The following is a 20,095-nucleotide window of genomic DNA, read 5'->3' as shown; positions in this document are numbered from 1 at the left end:
TCAACACTCCCAACTTTCAACTTATTTTCCTCTATCACTCTCTAACTAACTGAACTCTAACCTAGTTAGTTTTGCTGATGTGGCCCTTTTTGCTAAGGTGGCAACTTATGTGGCTTTTATGACTTTTTTGATGACGTGACAACTTACTTGACATTTTTGATGACGTGACAGCTGTCGTGAATTTTTGATGACGTGGCATCTGACATCAGTTAACTAGGTTGGGGTTCGGTTTTTGATGACGTGGCATCTGACATCAGCTGGCGTGGAATTTTTGATACTTTGGCCGGAGGTCCTTCCTGTCCACTGCCAGTGCCGGCTATGGCTATCTACAAGTCTATGGAAAACCTAGATTAGAGTTAATTGTATAAAGTTTAATGTGTAACTGATTTATGTAACATTATTTTTATCCATGTATGTGATGAACAAAGGCAACAAAAATCAAAAGTCGCTCCCGGATTCGGAGTGTGACATGAGTTATGGTTAAGAGATTATACATGTTTTACCTTTTAAAATTTATTAAATATGAATGAATCATATAACTTATGCATTATACTTTTTTTTTTTGTAAATTCTGACACTGTAACACACGAAATAATAATTTAGTTCAGCAGCGTATAAGAATAACACTTGCATTTATAAAGTAACGAAACACAACAGTTCCGAACATTATTTTTTTAACAACAATTCCTAGATTTTTTAAGATAAATATACATAACTTGAATCATATACAGGATTTGAGCTCCCAACAGGATTTTAACTTCTAACTCTATCAAAATGTAACATATGTGACAGACTGACATCACCTTCGAAATGTAAAATATATGACACCCTAGGATGGTTTAGGCTATACGGTATGGGAGAGGCTCATCCTTGGAGGATGACCCTTCACATAAGCGTCACGTAGGATGGGTGTGAGGATGGGGCAAAGGGGATGAAACCAAGGAATGAGGTACTTGTAAATCATAAATACAATCTACTAGTTTTAAGAAACATTGGTAGTAATTAAGATTAAAAAAAAAACTAAAAACGTAGATGATTTTTAAATGAATTCAAACAAAATGTTATACTCTTAGAATGAACTTAGCATAATGTGAACAAAAAGATGAATATTTTCTTCATAGTTCAATACATATAAAGTTGAATTTGGACTTATGGGTACGTACATATGGTAGGGCAGCCAAGCATGACTAATGAGTTGTTTGCTAACAATAATAGTGTTACATGTGCATGGCCCCAAGGTTGACAAATTTATTTTGTCAAAATGAGAAAATGTTGATTTGTGAACAATAAGTATACACGCACCTGCCTCGAAACGATTGTTTTTCTCTTTTCTAGAGACGTCGGTCCAAATTTAAATGGACTCAATTATATCATATATACCATAAGCTTAACAAAGAGGGGAAACTTTCTTATGATTCAATCATCTACATCATGTCCTTTTAAAAAACAATGTGTATAATTAATTAAATATAAATGTACACTTTTCAAATATAAAGCCTATTATATAAGATCATATGCTATAAAAACTGTTAATATCGCCAGTTCATTCATAATGACACGCACAGGCAGATATACATAGGGCATGACACATGTAACTTTTTATTTATATATTTAGACAAAAGATCAAATACAAATAAAGTTAACTTACAAAACTTTTAGTACGTTAACGTTATTTGTACAGGAACTTTCCCCTATATATTTATAACATACGCATCTGAAAATTGAGTTATACTAATTCGTCAAACATAATCCAACACATTAGATCACTAGCAACTAAGTTTAACTTTACGGGGCATTTGGTAAAAGCTAGCGACTTTAGTCGTTCTGCAACATGATAGTATCTTCTTTGTGTTTACTAATTAAATTAATATGTTTTTACATTTGTATCATCTTTGACTACTTTATCTAATTTTTAAATATTTATCATGACAATTGACAAGTCAAACTTATTCTAGACAATTAAGAAATTCCGATATTATAAAATAGTTGTTGTAGTCTTTAAGTTGAGTCAAACACTTTGAAGACACAATATTGAAGGTATAGGATTATATACAAACAACTTTAGGTATAGGATCATATACAAACAAGTATATTTGTACAAACAGTAAGAACGACATGTGTTCTCAACTAAAAAATTGTATTAAGGGTATTTTAGACTTTTTATATCCTTTTTTATTTATATCTAATTAAAAACAATAATTAAATTATCCCTAAATTCATGAAGATTAATTCAAATCCTAATCTTCTAATCTATTCTTCATCATCGAATTAGCACCATAATCAGCATCATCATCAACACTGTAATCAGCATCATCAGCAGCACCGCAATCAGCATCGTCGTCAACACCGTAATCAGCACATCGTCAACACCAACACCTTAATTAGCACGGTAACATCACCGTCAGCACATCCGACAGTAACATCCCACACCACCATCGTCAGCACATCCGACAGTAACAACCACCAACACCTTAGTTTAGAGAGAGTGAATGTGCAGACTTTTATTTTATACGTTTTCTCTTTTAAATTTTACACAATAGTCCTTCTAATATAACTTGTTTTACACAATGGTCCTTAGGAGATGAAATGATAAGTATGCCTTCATGTGTAAGGCACATGATAACACTTAACCAAAAAATCTGACTAAGTTAGGCTCAAAAGACTAATTGTGTAAGATTTTGAAACATAAAGTACAAAATTTGTCAACTTTTGTGCTAAATGACAACGCCTGCAATTTGGTGTAAACATAAAGGACAAAACTTGTAATTTACTCTATAATTTAGTAGTAAAAAAAACATTTTTATCTTATAAAATAAACTAATTTTTTATTTGTTATAATGTATAATAAATTTATGAATTGGATAATCTAAAATGTAATTCTTAAATATTACCAATTTATATTTATATTAATATATTTACGAGATTGGGAAATAGAAATGAATATTGACTTGATAGGGTTCATATAATCAAAAGTCGAATGTCGAAACCTAGAAAATAGAGATGAGAAGAACCACACGTCCATAGTCCACACTAGGCCTGTAAACGAACCGAACGTTCATGAACTGTTCATGAACTTGTTCGGCGGGAAGTCCATTTATGTTCGTTTATTTAATAAATGAACGAACACTAACAATAAATTTTGTTCGTTTAATTAAATGAACGAACATGAACACACCTTGTGTTCGTTCATTTATCTTCGTGAACATTCTTTTATGTTCGTTCATTAATGTTCGTGAACGTTCGTTTATGTTCGTTTAAATTTTAATAAATACATAAATAGTTATTTATATAAATATTAAGTTTTCTAACTACTTATATAAATATAACTAATTAGTATATCCATGAACACTTATTTAGATGTGTTTTCGGATGAAATGTAATATATTAGACTTGTTTCTTCAATCATGTTAATTTATGTTTATTCAAATATGTTCAGTTAATTTTTTTTATGTTCGTTTGTGTTCATTTATGTTCGTGAACTGTTCGTTTAGGCTTTAAACGAACGAACATAAATGAACACGAACATGTCCGATTTCTTAATGAACGAACATGAACAAAAAAATGTGTTCGATTATATGTTCGTGTTCGTGTTCATGTTCGGTTAAAGTTAAATGAACGAACACGAACATGTCTATGTTCGTGTTCGTTCGGTTCGTTTACAGGTCTAGTCCACACCATCTGGCTTAAAAAGTCAATTTTTAGTAAATATATTCTCATAGAATAATAAGCATTCAAACTAATTAATTTATTTATATATACTACTTTTAGTGTATATCTTCTTCATAATCATAAATTAGAACACAAAATATATTTACTTAAGAGTAAATTACGTTTTTGACCCCTGTGGTTATATCACTTTTACTATATTGGCCCAAAATAAGAATTTTTAACAGATTTGCCCCTGTGGTCCCTATAACTAACCGTTTTGGCCCCTAAATCTAACCAAACCCTAACTCTGGTTAATTATTAGGCACATGATGGGCACATGATGGGTAAATTGGTAATTTTCTCTCCCATCATCATCTAATCCAGATTTTTCAAGAACATCATCATCTTCAACCCAGATTTTTCAAGAACATCATCATCTTCAACCATCATCATCCCCAGATCTTATTTAAATCTAACCCAGATCTCATCATCTTCAACCATGATCATCATCCCCATATCTTCAATTAAATCTAACCCAGATCTTTAACGAACATCATCATCTTCAACCATCATCATCATCCCCAAATAAACTTCAAACACATATCAAAAGCCTATTAGGCAACAAGCACAAGCAATCGGAAGCAGTACAGTCAACAAGCACAAGCATCAGAAGCAGTACAATCAACAAGCACGAGCATCAGAAGCAGTACAGTCAACAAGCACAAGCAATCGGAGCATATTAGGCAACTAAACCAAATCATAAATGACTGAGTTGTGATTTCTAATCGAGCATATTAGGCAACTAAACCAAATCAGTCGATTCACTCATATAACAGAAGAAACAGTGGCTAAATCGGCACAAACTTACTTTATTTGCTCGTTAATGACAGCTTCAGAGTCATGAAAATAGCGTTGACAAAGCAAGCGACTTCTAAGGCGAAATCGACACAATAAACTCCTCCTTCTTCACTTCTTCAAACGGCTGAAACAACACTCCACTGCTCATCCCCAGATTCTCCCCACCAACACTTGATCCACAACGCACAACCCCTGATCTCACAAATCCGATCGATTTTCCTAGATTCTTCAGCAAAAATGGCGATGATGATGAGAATGGCGTTTGAAGAGACATTTTGGAGGAACAAACAAAATATCAGTGTGTTTGTGTGTGTGTTTTGATCTGATGAGGAGGAAGATTTAAATGGGGGAGCCAAGGGTTCACGAGACCACAAATCGGATAGGGTTTTTCACATTTTTGTTAATCGCTAGAAATTGCAGGTTCGCCGGAAGTTGCAGGTTCGCCGGAAGTTGTTAATTGCTAGAAATTGATTGCTTGTTCGTCCGTTGCTTTGAATTTTGGGGAAGATGATGAGTGGGATTGAAGAGGGTTCTGGGGAAGATGATGAGAGAGAAGGGGTTAAAAAGAAATCAGGATGAAATTACCATTATACCCCTCATGTGACCAATAAATTAACCTGAGTTAGGGTTTGATTAGATTTAGGGGCCAAAACGGTTAGTTATAGGGACCATGGGGGCAAATCTGTTAAAAAATCTTATTTTGGGCCAATATAGTTAAACTGATATAACCACAGGGGCCAAAAACGTAATTTACTCTTTACTTAATACCAAATAATTATGAAGATCTTTAAATTAAATTCAAGGGATAAGTTAATCTATAAATGCATTTTAACGTATAAAGCGTACAAAATGCATGAAGAAAATAAAAAAGTACGTATCAAATATTAAGCATCAAACTTACACGCAAAGGAAATTACACATGAAAACAACCAAAATTACGCACGCTTTAAAATCATTTTTACACTTTGTATGTTAACAATCCTTTGTGTTAAATCTTAAATAATGGCCGCCCAAATCCCACCGGACCCTATATAAAGAAATTGTTTTATAAAGTACGAAAAAAGTATATTATAAATTTCTTTTTTGTACCCATTTGTGACATAATAAATTAACCATTAATTATGAAAATATTTTATTCTTCAAATATAAAGGTTAGCTTATCATAAATTTATAATAATAAATTTGAATTAAATCCACATAAAAACTATTAATAAGAATAACAAATCTATTTTATGACATACCATTTAAATTGTTTTTATTTACTTTAAAAACTAAATAAGATTAATATACAAAAGATACACAATAATAAAAATAATATTATTTTATTTACATATAATACGTGAGTTCAGTCATATCAAGAATAGTATTACTAATTAACCCGTGTAGTACACGAGCTACGATGGTATAATAGTATTACTAATTAACGTAGGCCGATTTTTGTGATAAATTCAAGTTTATTGTGTGAACTGTGACATGGTAATATATTCTTTTACAGATTATATAATTATATTGTTTTCATCGTACAACCACATGTAATACGTGGGTCTATACCTAGTAGATTTAATAAAATACACTTATTAACAAATATTAAAATACATGGTCAAATTTTGTCTTCTGGGTGCATGTTGGTCGTTAAAAGACAATTGAAATTTGAGGATCAAATTCTGGTGGTTGAGGAATAACTGAACAAGAAAAATGGCATCATAAAGATGCTTTCATTGTTCATGTTTGGAGAATCTTATCCATGACTTCACTTGAATTTTAAGATATCTTCTCCATTTACCTTCAAATCCAAAATGATCACAAGCATAGTCTTCCATATTCTTACTTTGAACGAAACTTGAATTGATTGGAGTTTTGTATATATATACCCTCAAGGCCTCAACCATGAAGAACCTTCAGCCACAACTTAAAACCATTGCTAAAGGCCTTCTGTAATGGTTTTGTCCAAGCAGTTGGAATTCGAATGAATTCGAATTTTCCAAAAGCATTTGGAATGTAAAGAAATTGGAATCTATCAAAAGAATGTGAAATTGTAATAAATTTGGGTGACAACATTAAACGGGACAAGACCGAGACTGAACTATCATCATACTTAGTAAATCACACAAATAGCAAAGCTAAGGTAGGATCTGGGGAGGGTAGATTTAGACAGCCTTACCTCTACCCCGTAGGAATAGAGAGACTGCTTCCAGTGAGACCCCCGGCTCGATTGTAGTTTTGTATCAAGCCTTGGACCTAAGACACATAACACTCAAACAATCAGGACAGAGACTGATTGGTGCATGTGCCCCCGTGTCTTTCAGCTATCAACGTCACCACATATCGAGATTGAACTATGATAACGGTAATGTCGACTCCATTGAAGGCAAGGTTCCTGCTTTAGAGCTGTGTTCAACCATAAATTTGATGCAAAACAATGAACTAAGAGCAAAGAAGATTTCCTAATAAGAACCCAACTTTGCTTTGCAAATCTTGATGACATTTTGCATTTCTACATTGACTCTAGGGGTTTCTTATTTATTATCTTGATGTCAAAATCTATTAGATGGAATGAAACTTGTTTAGCTGTTGTCATTTTGGAGCTGAATTGACCATCTTTTTATTGACTCAGTCATACACTCCAAGTGTCAACCCTTTGGTACTCTTTTAAATGAATGTTACAATCCCTTCTTTAATGACATCATATGACATATCTTATCTGATTTTGGTTTAATTTTGAACTGATTTTGTTCTTCGTCTTTTGTGTTGTTGATACAACTAAATAGGAATATATATTGTTTTACAGTATTTGGCATGTTACTCAAAACTGTTTAGTCTCTTTAATCTCATATTACAAAGCTGTTTTACACTTTTACTGCATTTATCAGAAGCACTAGTTCGTTTGCATTTACCACATGCTTGTGGTAAGTGGTAACCTTAACAGTAAGCAACTTATATCGCTTTATATTTCACAATTTACATTTGCTCTTAGTGAGCTGTAACAGAACGATGGTAGCGTATTGTCAACTGCAGTGGGGGGGGGGGGGGCTAGCAGATTCAAGAATATTATAGAAACGCACCCTGGCTTTCGCAAGAATATTATACAAACGAACCCACAAATTAGAGATAAGGAATCGTAATTTAATTCGAGTGAATTTTGCAAACCAAACGCACTCTAAATTCTGCAAGCTACCACGACCTGTCAGATTGTCATCCCCATAAACCATAACGCTAAACGTGATACAAGAATATTAATTTAACATACCCATGTATACGAGAACATACGCCAAACGTTAAGACGCGATAAATCAAATATACTCGTAGCCTTCTCTGACATTACCAATCTATCATATATAATTCAAGACTTGCTAATATAATTTCAATCACTTGATCAAACGTCTAACAACGATAACAAAAGCAAATAAAACACCGAATAAACTGTTCAAAGAGTTCCACAACACAATGCACATAAGCAACAACCAATTGATTAACATCAACCACAAACTATTAAACAACTCTCCAGCCATAACGAACCAACACAATCCAAAACAACCAAACCTCATTGTTTGATCGAAGGCTCTTTACTATCACAATCATTTAATACTTTGATGTGATCATACGCTCGTAGCTTCAAAACAACATTTCCATTAAAGAAAACCAAGTTCCCAAAACACCAAGAATTACACCAAGAACAATCATCGCCAAATCGTACATAAGCTCCTCCCTCTTTAGCTCGTTCTTGAACACAATGTAATGAAACAAAGCCGGTAACACCAACCCCAATATACAACAAGTACTGCTCCCAACTAATGACAAGAAATCCGTAAAATTCGGCACCAAAAGAGCCACTAAACTCACCACCATAACCAACACCCATCTCATCCACAAACAATACCTTCCTTCCCAATACCTTCTTTCCATAACTTCATAAACCGGATGCATCATCAACGGAAACGTGAAAAAAAGGTTCACACAAAGTCCTAACTGCACTAACGAACTTAACATGCCTTTCCCCATGTTCGCAGTGACAATATCTCGCGTGTTTTCACCGAAAGCGAAGTAACCCAACACTCCAAAAACCCCATACATAGCTGCAATGGAAAACATAGCCCAACCCAAAACAAAACCGAACCTTTTCTTATCCCTAGCTTCCGCTTCAAGCGGCAACGCCATTCCAATCCCTTCAAACGAAAACAAAGCCACTCCAAGCCCATAACAAAACGTCGAAAAGCTCCCAAACGCGTGCACATTCGTGGTCGTTTTCAAAAACACAACGACGTCTTGAACCATCACTACACTCATCGCACCAACATCAACAATATCCGCAAAAATACTTAAAGGCGCGAGAAGTGTCAACGTTGGAATCGCGTTTAATCCCAATTGAAACGGAAAACAACCCCATATGTAAAACGTTTTCGCCTTTAACCCCCAAATGTAAGGGGCTGCATTAAGATAATTCCCTGACTCAACAGGGGCAGAATGAAACAAATGGCTTAATGTGTTACCGATAAATATTAAATAACCCACACAAAACCCGGCCTGTGATGCCAGTATCAATATATCCACAACAAACCGACCGATCGGGCCACAAACAGCGAAGCCCAAATCGCCGAAAGAGTTAATTCTAGAATAAGTAAGAGGTGTTTCGAGTTTCCTTCGGGTTTCGACTAACAACATCATGCCACGATAGGCGAGACCGGATACAACGAATATCATGATGAACCCGGTAAGCCAACCGGTTCGCATGAACGTGTAAGGGAGACCGAGCACGCCGGCGCCCACGATGGCGATGAAAATGTTGGCGAATGTTTTGGGTGTTGATGACAAGGAGTCTGAGGTTCCGAGAAGTGGGGAGTCTTCTCTTGGGATTGATCTGATGATGGGGTTTGAGGAAGAGTTGGTTTCATTATTGTTGTCGAAAACCATGCTGATTGAATGAAAACGTTGTTGTTGTTGGAGGGGAGATCGATGATATGTGATGGGGATATTTGAAGAAATGGGTTTGAAATAAATGGAAGGAAGGAAGATTGTGACAGATGTGTGGATGAAGCAGCGGGTATTCGCGTAAGTTGAGTACGATGATTGGTGTTGTTTTGTCTCGTATCCAGATATTTTATGGGGGTTAGATAGATATTTCATAACGGTGTGGGTTGGGCCAGCTTACTGTGAGAGGAGCCCAAGGCCCAATATTAGAATCAATGTTTTATTTTAAAAAACGATTTTTAAATCATATCGGGTTGGGCTCTCAAATGGTTTAATACGTTGAACCGGGTGGTTTAACCGGGTTAGTAGTTAACGCTATAATTTCATAAAATATAAATTCATCTAAAAACAATTATTTTCTTGTAAAATATTAAACATTTTAAGAACATGTTTATTACTTATAAACAATATTACGTTGGACGGATAAAGATCAAATAAAAATAAAATAAACATACGAAACGTACGAATTGGGGGAAAAAGCAAAAAGTGGTGGTGGCAATCTGGTAATTATCAGCAACTTCAAAATTACTGGGGAAAAAGCAAAAAGTGGCGGTGACAATCTGGTAATTATCAACAACTTTAAAATTACTCTAGTAGAGTAATTTTGAGAAATGTAGAGTAATTATTAAATTACTCTAGTAGAGTAATTTTGACTTTTCTGTAGAGTGATTTTGGAAAATGTCTTGTAGAGTAATTTTGTTAGCATTTAGTTATGAGGTTTAGCTTTATGGTTTAGTTTTTAGCTTTTAGGGGGGGGGGGGGTGAGGTGGGGGGCGGTTTAGGTTTTTTTAGGTTTTTTTTTTTTTTTTTTTGGGGGGGGGGGTGGTTTAGGTTTTTTGGGGGGTGGGGGGGGGGGTTTGTGTAATTTTGATAATTACCCTACAATTTTGATAATTACCTTACACGACCAAAATTACTCTACATGAACATTTACAAAATTACTCTACAGAAGCTCAAAATTACTCTAGTAGAGTAATTTTGAAGTTGCTGATAATTACCAGATAGCCACCGCCACTTTTTGCTTTTTCCCCCCAATTCGTACGTTCCGTACGTTTATTTTATTTTTACGGGAACTTAACCCTACATTGGACGAGGTGGATAACAGTTTCAACAGTGATAGAATACTGGAATGAAAGGCAGTTAATTACCGTAAATATGGGAGGTCAGTATTACATTAATATCGTATTTTATTATAATGAAAAAAAAAAAAAATTTAAGATAATGCAAACCGGTTTAACGGTTTGAATAGGTAGAACTGAATTTACCGTCGGTATATAAGAAATGTCGTATTCAGGTTTTACCGACCTTTATCATACCGGACCGGTGTCTAATATCCGATTTAACCGATATAACTGGCCAATTCATATAATGGAATTTAAAAGATTGATTAGAATCCCAAAGGCCCCGAGGCAAGAACCGGTTATGAGAAAAGCCCACGAAATTAAGAATCTTTTGGATAGCTGGATTTTTTTGGAAGTATAAAAACAAATAATAAAGTAATATTTGTAATCGTATTTTAAATGTGATCAAAGTATTTTAACTTTTATAGGTGACAAAAGAACTAATAACGAGACTCATTAACAATAGAGAATATAAATGTAAGGTAAATAACAATATAAGACTGAAAATTTCTACAGCTAATACGAGATTTCATACTAATTTTTAATTAATATCATTCCACACGAAAAGGGTAATTACAAAGCAATGGCAGGTAGTCGGGCAACAAGTTGCGCCGCCACCCCCTTTTGAATAGAAAAACCAATTCTATTAAATACAAAGTTTGAAACCTTTAGCGACGAAGAATTACTATTAACAACTTTTTGAACCCGATTCAAAAGTCGCATAGCGTCAGGAGCGAGACCACCAAAGGTATCAAACGCAAACGGGACAAACACATGTTGATTCTCCAGGCAGGCTTTCTCATGTTTTGCCACTTTGCTCGCCTCTGCCTTGAGCACCGCTTGCCCTACGACAAAGCCCTTGTCCTTGAGCCCGACAAGGGGGGAGACTCCAGTTTAAAAAATTGTTTACCTTTTAAAATATGATTATTTAAATAATTTTTTCTATAGTTTTGGACACAGATTTGACTTGTTTAGTTAAATTTTCATGTAAGATTGGATATAATTCGATGGGAGTTCCAAGCATTTTCACATTTACAAGTGTACGAATATGCTAAAAGAATATATACGTAGTGTAACATACTAACATTAATACGATAGTTGTAGCAAAACAAGATAAACAAAGCAGTATTAGGGGACGTATACGTGATGGCACGTGGTGGCTGGTGACTATGCGTGGAACACCGTCGCCACCCGTGGCCATCACGCGTGGACTATACTAGATATATAACACGTTGAATCTATCACGCGTGAAGATGTGAGGGAAATTGTTAGGTGTGGTGAGTGATGGGTATTTCTACTAAAATCCATAACTAGTGATGAAATAATATTTGATGACATGATAGAACTTGATTGGAAGTTGTGAATGATGAGTGAGTGATGGGTGTCCCAACCCCCCTTAGACTATCCGCATCAGTGAAAGGTTATCCTTTCTACAAACAGCCTAATCAGCATGCCACATCAGCTTTTCATTTATTTTTCCCACAAACACTTTTTACCCACAACAATAACATATATATCCTTCCCACAAACAACCTTATTATAATTATTTTATTAAATTTAAACTAAATAAAAAAAAAAAGAAAGTACCCACCATTCCCCCATTCTTCACCATTCTTCATCATTCTTCCCCAAGAATCCTTAAGAATGATCACCCTTCATGTCATCCTCTACAACACCCACTAATCCATCCCTCTCACAAATGTCCTCCACATAGGCCAAGAATCAACTAGAAACATCCTTGATGTGGATAGTCTTAGAACAAGCCCAAACATATAAAATCTTTAAAAGAAACACTATCAACGATCACAATTAAAGAAAAAACTTGGTCATTCACTTAAACGGATAGAAATAAACAAAAATCATGGTTTTTATTAATTCAAAACAAGATAGAACCTTGGATCTAGAGTGATTTTATATGATGGAGTGTGATCCTATTAAATTATATTATCATGCCAAATGATTAATTGCCTTTTGAATTGTTGAACTTGTTGTAGTACGAGTGGGGAGTACATGTTGTGTAGTACCAAGTACACATAAACAGTACAAGGTGAGCGCCTATAACTTAGATTCCAGACACCATCATCTAACAACAATTTGAGTTTACAGAAGTAAATCAAGATTGACGTGTTTGTGAACGATGAAGATTCAAGACCAATCATCACCGATTCCTAAATTTTATGGTTAGTTATGGGTTGACGTGTCTCTGGTCCTTCATATATCAAAATTTGTCAAAAGTGTCGATGAAGATTACACCCCCCCTTGTGAGAGGAAAACTGTCGGTCCCACGCAGGCCCCACCTGTAAGTATGTGAGAGGAGGGGGGTGAAAAAAGTAAATAGGGGGGTGTAGAAAGTAGCACCCATTTTTAAATACAACCTTTTAAATGCATACAGTTTTATAAATATGTTAGTTATTGTTATGGTCTGTTTTATAAAATTAGCCATAGGTATATAAATAATTTAAATTAAGTTTTTTTTCTTAATATTTTTCCAATAAGGCTTTTGACGTATATGAATTTTTGTATACATAAGTTGCATTTTTGTACAAATATCCTAACATTTTATATTATAAGATATAACTTAACCCCGACGATTGTGGTCCTACCCATTATCCAACCCCTCCCAATTTGTGATTTTGTCCATTGTATAACAAAAGTTTTTCAGTTTCATTACTTCTTCAGGATTAAAATAAGCGTAACATGTCTTTTTTTTATCCCAATTTGAACAGTTACTAGGATCAATCATCCTGTTATTATTGTCATCTATTTATATGTATACCATACAACATTTTGATTGACAAACCAAGGCGGATTTGGCGTTGCTGTCTCCGTCATTCACAAACACGTCGAACTTGGCCTATTTTCATGGTTACGGCTTCAGATTGAAGACATATGGTGAGCATTGGGTTTAGGAAACCGGACCCTTAATTTCATCGAGGTAAAAGGTCTTTTTGTGAACCATCTCATTTTAGTTGCAAAATACCATAAAATATGTTACATTTTGTTACTATATTTATGTTACAAATCATTTATTATTAAATTGTTGTATTCAAATTTGATATATATTGATTAAAGTAGTTGATGCTTGATTGTGTGTTCCTGTTTTCTAGGGATGGCAATCGAACCTGATGGGTAAATTCGAAACTCGAAACATTTGGGACGGGTTTGGGTCTAGTAATCGGGTTTGGGATCGGGTATGAGATTAGTTTTAATTTTTTTCATGGGTTTGGGATTTGATGATATACCCATTTACCTGACTGGATTACCCGATAAAGTGTACCCGTTTACCTGACATAATTTATTTCAATATTTTATATATATAAATATAAATATTCTTTTCTTTTTTATTATGGAAACCCAAAATCCCAATTCTCAGATCCCCTGCGTCATTTTGAATTAGTCACACAATGGTTCTTTTCACATTATTAGAAACAACATCGAAGTTAAATAACATCAAAGAAAGTTAAAGTTTAATCTTGTAACTAAGATTTGGTGCAACTCTTTTTGAAACATCAAGATTGTGCTAAGAATCGTTAAACATTAGCTTTTGTCATCTATAAATTTGAGTATTTTTTTTTACATTTAGGTATTTTATATACTTTGCCATTATTTGATATATTTTCGTAATGATAATGCTTTCGTAGTTACCCAATGGTACCCTACGGGTTTGGGTTGTGTATACCCAACAGGTAATTTTTTTAGATTAACGGGTTTACCCGATACCCTACCGGTCTTTACCCGATAGAACTTTGGCGGGTTTTGAGATGGGTTTATTTAATCAGGTTTGAAGTTGAGATTACCTAAACCCGTCACATTGCCATTCCTAGTATTTCCTAATTCCTAATGCTCAAACATTATTCTTTGCACTGTTGGATTTTAAGTCTTTAAATATTTGGGCTTGGTAAAACCTATATGACTTTAGGCCTCTTTTGGTCGATCATTGTTTTTTTTTTTTTTTTTTTTTTTTTTTTTTTTTTTTTTTTTTTTTTTTGCCTAAGTTATAAACCTATGTTTTGTGCTGAGCATAATAAAGAATATCTGATTGTAGCTCATGAAGGTAGGATTCATACCGAATCCAAACTATATAAATTATCATGTTGCTTTTTATTGCTTTTGCGTGTGTATGTGTTTCCCCAACCTTCATATTAAGAAAATAGCAAGATACCTTAATATTAAAATAATTTATTTTTATTATTGAATATAACCATAAAGATCAGACCATGAAAACAAATTAACTTGCATAACAGTACAAGAACAACTCCCGGTAGTGACCAATGCAACGCCGTTCTGGGACATGGTGAAAAAGGTGAACGAGGCCAATGGTTCAACAACATTGAAAAAAAAAAACTATTCTTTATGCCTCCATTTGGAAGATCTGGAAGACCCGAAACGATTGCATTTTTAATAGCATCTCGTTTTCAGTTTTGAAAGCCGTAGATGGCATAAAGGACTCGTTTATGTGGCCTAAACAAAGAGCGCCTTTTAGTTATTTAGTTTGGGAGAGATGGAGGGATTTTAATGTCCGGGATATTATTGTCTAATGTTCGTTTTTTCTTTTAGAACTTCCAGCTTCATATTCTATTTTATGATCTAATAATAAAATAGCCACCGTTTGGAAAAAAAAAATTACAAGAACAACTTTTTATGCAAAAGGTACAGCAGTATGTGTGGAAGTGGATCAGATCATGCAAATCTGAATGCTGAATTCAAACAAAAGAACCTAAAAGATAAGTGATAAACATTAAATAGATATGTGGCTGAAATCTCAAGTCAAGATAAAAAAAAATAAAAAATAGAAAATAAAAACTAAAAATAAAAATAAATGAAGTAATTAAAGAACCTTTATCATCTTAAACACATGATCTACTGTTGAAGTAAAATATTATATTACTTTTAAAACTTGTGTTTATCATCTTAAATTTAAGTTGACAAACTCAAAAAAAATAATTTAACACCTAAACAGAACCATTTTTAACACTCTATTTTGTGCTTGTGTTTTTTAAAGATAACTCATTCTTGAACACACATGCATGATGTTGTCCTCAATCTTAAAATTATGTCAATCTTTTGTGGAATGAGAAGGCAGCCAACATGGGCATTGGTGTTGTCCTAATGCAGCCTTCATGAGGGCATTGTCGCCTAGACCGGCAGGCTATGTCCATATACAAAAAAAAAAAAAAAAAAGAACTAATTGCCACTATGCGCGTGATAAAACGCCGACCTCTCGACAGCACACATTATAATCAAGACATACAAAAAAAAAAAAAAAAAAACTTAGAAAGCACCTTTTGGACCAGAAAGTAACACCATACTAGTGAAGCATGTTTGGGTATATAAAATGCTCGGGTATGATTATGAAATCGTAAACAAAAAGAGGTGGAGAAGTTAGCGGCTAATGCACTATCAACGGTACAAGGTTCCACCTTTGAGATATCATATATATCAATGAATTTTGTTGGTGGTTCCCGAAAATGACACTATATATGTAGTCGTGTACACATTGACCAGGTTGCAGTGTTTGTCCATTTTAGTTTTGAGGGAGATTGTTAGGGCTAAATGTTCTTATTTACAGCAGGTTCTGGACTGAAGCAATGATCATGGGTTGATCACATGTCGATCAGTGTGAAGTCACAAGTTGAACATCTAGTAGTTTTCAAGAAACTACCTTTTGTTCAAACTCAAAGACAACCAAATACGTAACTCACTAAGCAAGCATACATGTGTCCAACCGAATCAAGCAACATTATATCAGAATTCATGCCAAGTCAAATTAGCATTAGTTGGCACTCAACAACTGGGTGACATCACAACTCACAAAAGGTCAAGTCAAAGGATAGAACCTGACACCTTTACAAAGAGGCTAGGCTCTATCCATCGTTACCTAATCAACCAAAGTGACACCAGTGAGGATTAAACATGAGTCTTCATTGGAAATCCCTTATTTGTGTCCACACAAGAGCTGAAAACTACTTATTTGTGACTTCTCATGTTCCAAATTCCTACATTTGTATTCAATATCACAAACCATAATTCTAAATAATCTCCAACATAAAAAAAAAGAAAAAACAATGAGAAAGCGAAGATACACACAAGTGTGAAACAAGGAAATCTCATAGAAAAGAGGCTAACTAAAAGGAAAAACATAATCAAAATAAACAGAACAAAAAAAACAGATTGTTATCAATCAATAAAGCAACCCATTATATCTTTTATACAAAAAGCAACGAAAAGATTTGACAAGAAACGAAAAGACGTGTCTATTCCAAACAAAATAGTAACTTGAGACACGACCATAAAATTAATAGACACACCTTTTCAAAATTAACCACTATCTCTTACACAAAACGAAAAGGCGTGTCTATTCCAAACAAAATAGTAACTTGAGACACGACCATAAAATTAATAGACGCACCTTTTCAAAATTAACCACATGTTGCAAAACAATGGCCTAATAGCAACCAATATATGATGTATGTAAACAAGAATTGTAGAAGATCATATAGAGAGAAAGATAGAAAGAAGAATTGAAGAACTCATTCTTATTGATGTATCATACAAATACAATAGCTAGTATTTATAGTGCTTGACATTAATACAAATACAATAAAGAGATGGGAGTTAAGCATGTGGAAAGTCACAATATTCTAATTCATTCATAACACTCACCCTTGACTATCCACATGATTATGTAAAATAATATATTATTCTTTTAATACGCTTAGTGATATATGCTGCCTCGTTAAAAACCTTACTAGGAAAACCCAATGGGATAAAACCATAGCCAAGGGAAAAAGAGTGCAGCGCGTATTTTCTCCCCCTGATACTTCTGTATCAGGTGTGTTGCCTCATTAAAAACCTTACTAAGAAAACCCAATGGGACAAAACTTAGTAAAGGGAAAAAGAGTACAACTTGAATAAGTCTCCCCCTCATTTTAACATGTGTCCTTTAAGTGTCATGTGTTCATCTTTCTTGAAAGTCGAATAAAGCTTTTGTACCGAATGATTTGTCACTTGATCCCTTAATGTGCAATCCTTTATGTTAAGCAATGTTGTATAATCTTCTAACGAGACTTTAGGTGGCTCCTTCCAAAAATTATCATATCCATGACTGTGTTTCGTTACATTCCTGCATCTACAAGACTAACCAAACTTGTTTTTTGATAGGTTAGTAAAATATAATCAAATATCGTTTATACCTGAAATATTTCTTTGAACTCATTCCAATGTCTCTTCGCTTGACAAAGGTTATATCATGACAATAAGCTCAAGTGAGATATTATAGCCATACATAGCTAGCAAAACATATTAATACACTTATGCATTTAACGATGGTACTTCTAGAATGAGAATCTCTACTTTGGTAGGAGATGATAATAGGCATTTCTTATAACAAATGACTTAACAACCTTTAACATACTTTAAGGTTCAACTATGTCCATACTAAAATATCCAAACATCATCTTTTAGATGTACTTGAGGGATTAGTAAAATATAATTACATATATACTCGAACTACAGTTCGAGTAATAATTAGACCGTGCCAATGTCATTCAAAAAATTCTCCCTTTAAAGCTCGACAATTTCTCTCGATGATGCCTAGACATCATTACTGTAAATTGCGATTATAGTAAACTTTTAAAAGTAGAATGTTCATATTACATGGCTAATTTAATCAAACTTATATCCCTCTTTATGCGAATATCTCGAGTTGTACAACACTCGTTTCGACTATTTAGTCCATACGTATTTTGTCAACTTCATATAATACGTTCTTGAGGTTTTGACATCACTAATGCTTCTAGCATTATTAATCCATGATGGAATTCTTTCCATCTTATCCAAATATGCATGTGCTTTCCCTCTTAGAAGTTTTTCCATGTAAACATGCCCTTTTAACACATAGATATCTGTATCATATGAAAAAATATCAAGAACACTTGCTTTTATCTCCAAAATTCATACTGTACCCTGTTTGTACACTGTGTACATTGAGATGCCATAATAACCAAGTACATATTTTCTATGTATGTTTATTAGAGTATTGGTGCACTATAATTACATCCATAAGGTGTTTCAATTAACCTCTTAAGCACTCAAATGCTTTAGGATAATCATGGGGAGTTCCAATTATATTCAATTCAATAACATATATAATATGTATATGTATTCAGATCTGAATTTATATAATAATCATAATATTCTCTAGAACTTATTTTATATGACTTAGTATCAAGTGATACATAACTTTCATAAGACGCATGTCAATTCTCTTTTATATATTACCAGACTAATAAGATATTGGAAAGTCAATGCATCTACCACTGGAGAATAATCAATCATAGGTATTTGTGAAAATTCTTGTGCCACCAATTTTGACTTATATCACTTAATTTGATTTTCACATGATTCGCGTAAAAGACACTTTTGTATCCAGCATATTTTACAACTTCAGTTGTATGGACTGTTGGTCCAAAAACTTTCCATTTCATTAGAGAACTAAACTCTGCCTTATTTGCGTCTTTCTATTTTGGCCAATCATTTCTTAATATTCATTCATAGGCAGATCTTAAATCTTGATCCTTATCATTTAATCATTTTAAGCGCTACATTATATACAAAAGTATAACGACGTCGATTTTTTATTTCGATTCCATACATATCTTAGACATGATACAACTTATCGAGATCTCTTTATTTTCAGGTACCTGAGGTTCTTCTTGAACCATCATGTGTATTGCCTCTTCAGGAGATCTTATTACTATAACCTCGACTTGACCATCTTAATTACTTGCTCCAATTTTCGAGGAATTTTATTATTGGAATCAACTATTCTACCACGCTTTAGGCGTGCAATAGACTCATTACAAAAATATGTTGTTGTCCTCTTGGGACACAAATATAACTGGAGCATAAGCAGTTGATTATGTGACTTACTTAGTCACTCTATTTAGGTCAGTGAACTTGTCTGGTAATTTGTTCTTTAATATTGGTAAATGAATTATACTTTTAACTTCTATTTCATAGTTTATAGTCTGAGGATCAAGATGACATGATAATTCATTTCACTTTTCACTTTTCAACTGCTTGTTATCTCCCCCTAATGTTGGGAACATTCAATTATTAAAGTGAAAACCAATGAGCCATAAACGAATTTTTCTCACTAATGGCTTTAAGTATTTAATCATAGACGATTATTTGTACCCAACATATTCTCAAACTTTTTATAAGTCCCATCTTTGTGCGGTGTGGTGGATGAGTTTCAATATGTATCGCACAACCAAAATCTTTGATGAGACATCTTTGGTTCCTGACCAAAAACCAACTGTATGGGGAGAACTATAACTTATTGGCTTGATGTGAATTGATGGTACTATATATAAAATTACATGTACCTAAATGAACTTTTGCTCCTCTCATGATCATTGGCTTTGTAACCAATAGTAGACGTTTAGTGATCATCTCAACAATAACACTTATTCATGATCGTTAATAACTTGGGAATCAAA

General features: G+C 33.9%; 1 protein-coding gene and 1 long non-coding RNA gene across 2 annotated transcripts; one reads left to right on the top strand and one right to left on the bottom strand.

The window, feature by feature from the left end:
* Window positions 1-7,711: 7,711 nt before the first annotated feature.
* LOC110922983 (amino acid transporter AVT3B) lies at window positions 7,712-9,555 on the bottom strand. The gene has a single exon (XM_022167181.2). It carries the CDS (start codon window positions 9,412-9,414, stop codon window positions 8,119-8,121), a length of 1,296 nt encoding a protein of 431 aa, XP_022022873.1. The 5' UTR covers window positions 9,415-9,555; the 3' UTR covers window positions 7,712-8,118.
* Window positions 9,556-12,688: 3,133 nt separating this feature from the next.
* LOC110922733 lies at window positions 12,689-15,889 on the top strand. The gene is made up of 2 exons (XR_002583448.2): window positions 12,689-12,772; window positions 13,319-15,889. It is a non-coding gene; the product is annotated as an uncharacterized LOC110922733 (long non-coding RNA).
* Window positions 15,890-20,095: the final 4,206 nt, after the last annotated feature.

The sequence above is a fragment of the Helianthus annuus genome, chromosome 17, assembly GCF_002127325.2.
Source record: "Helianthus annuus cultivar XRQ/B chromosome 17, HanXRQr2.0-SUNRISE, whole genome shotgun sequence".
Lineage (NCBI taxonomy): Eukaryota > Viridiplantae > Streptophyta > Magnoliopsida > Asterales > Asteraceae > Helianthus > Helianthus annuus.
The sequence above is the reverse complement of the archived record's forward strand: the minus strand, read 5'-3'. Positions and strand labels throughout refer to the sequence as shown.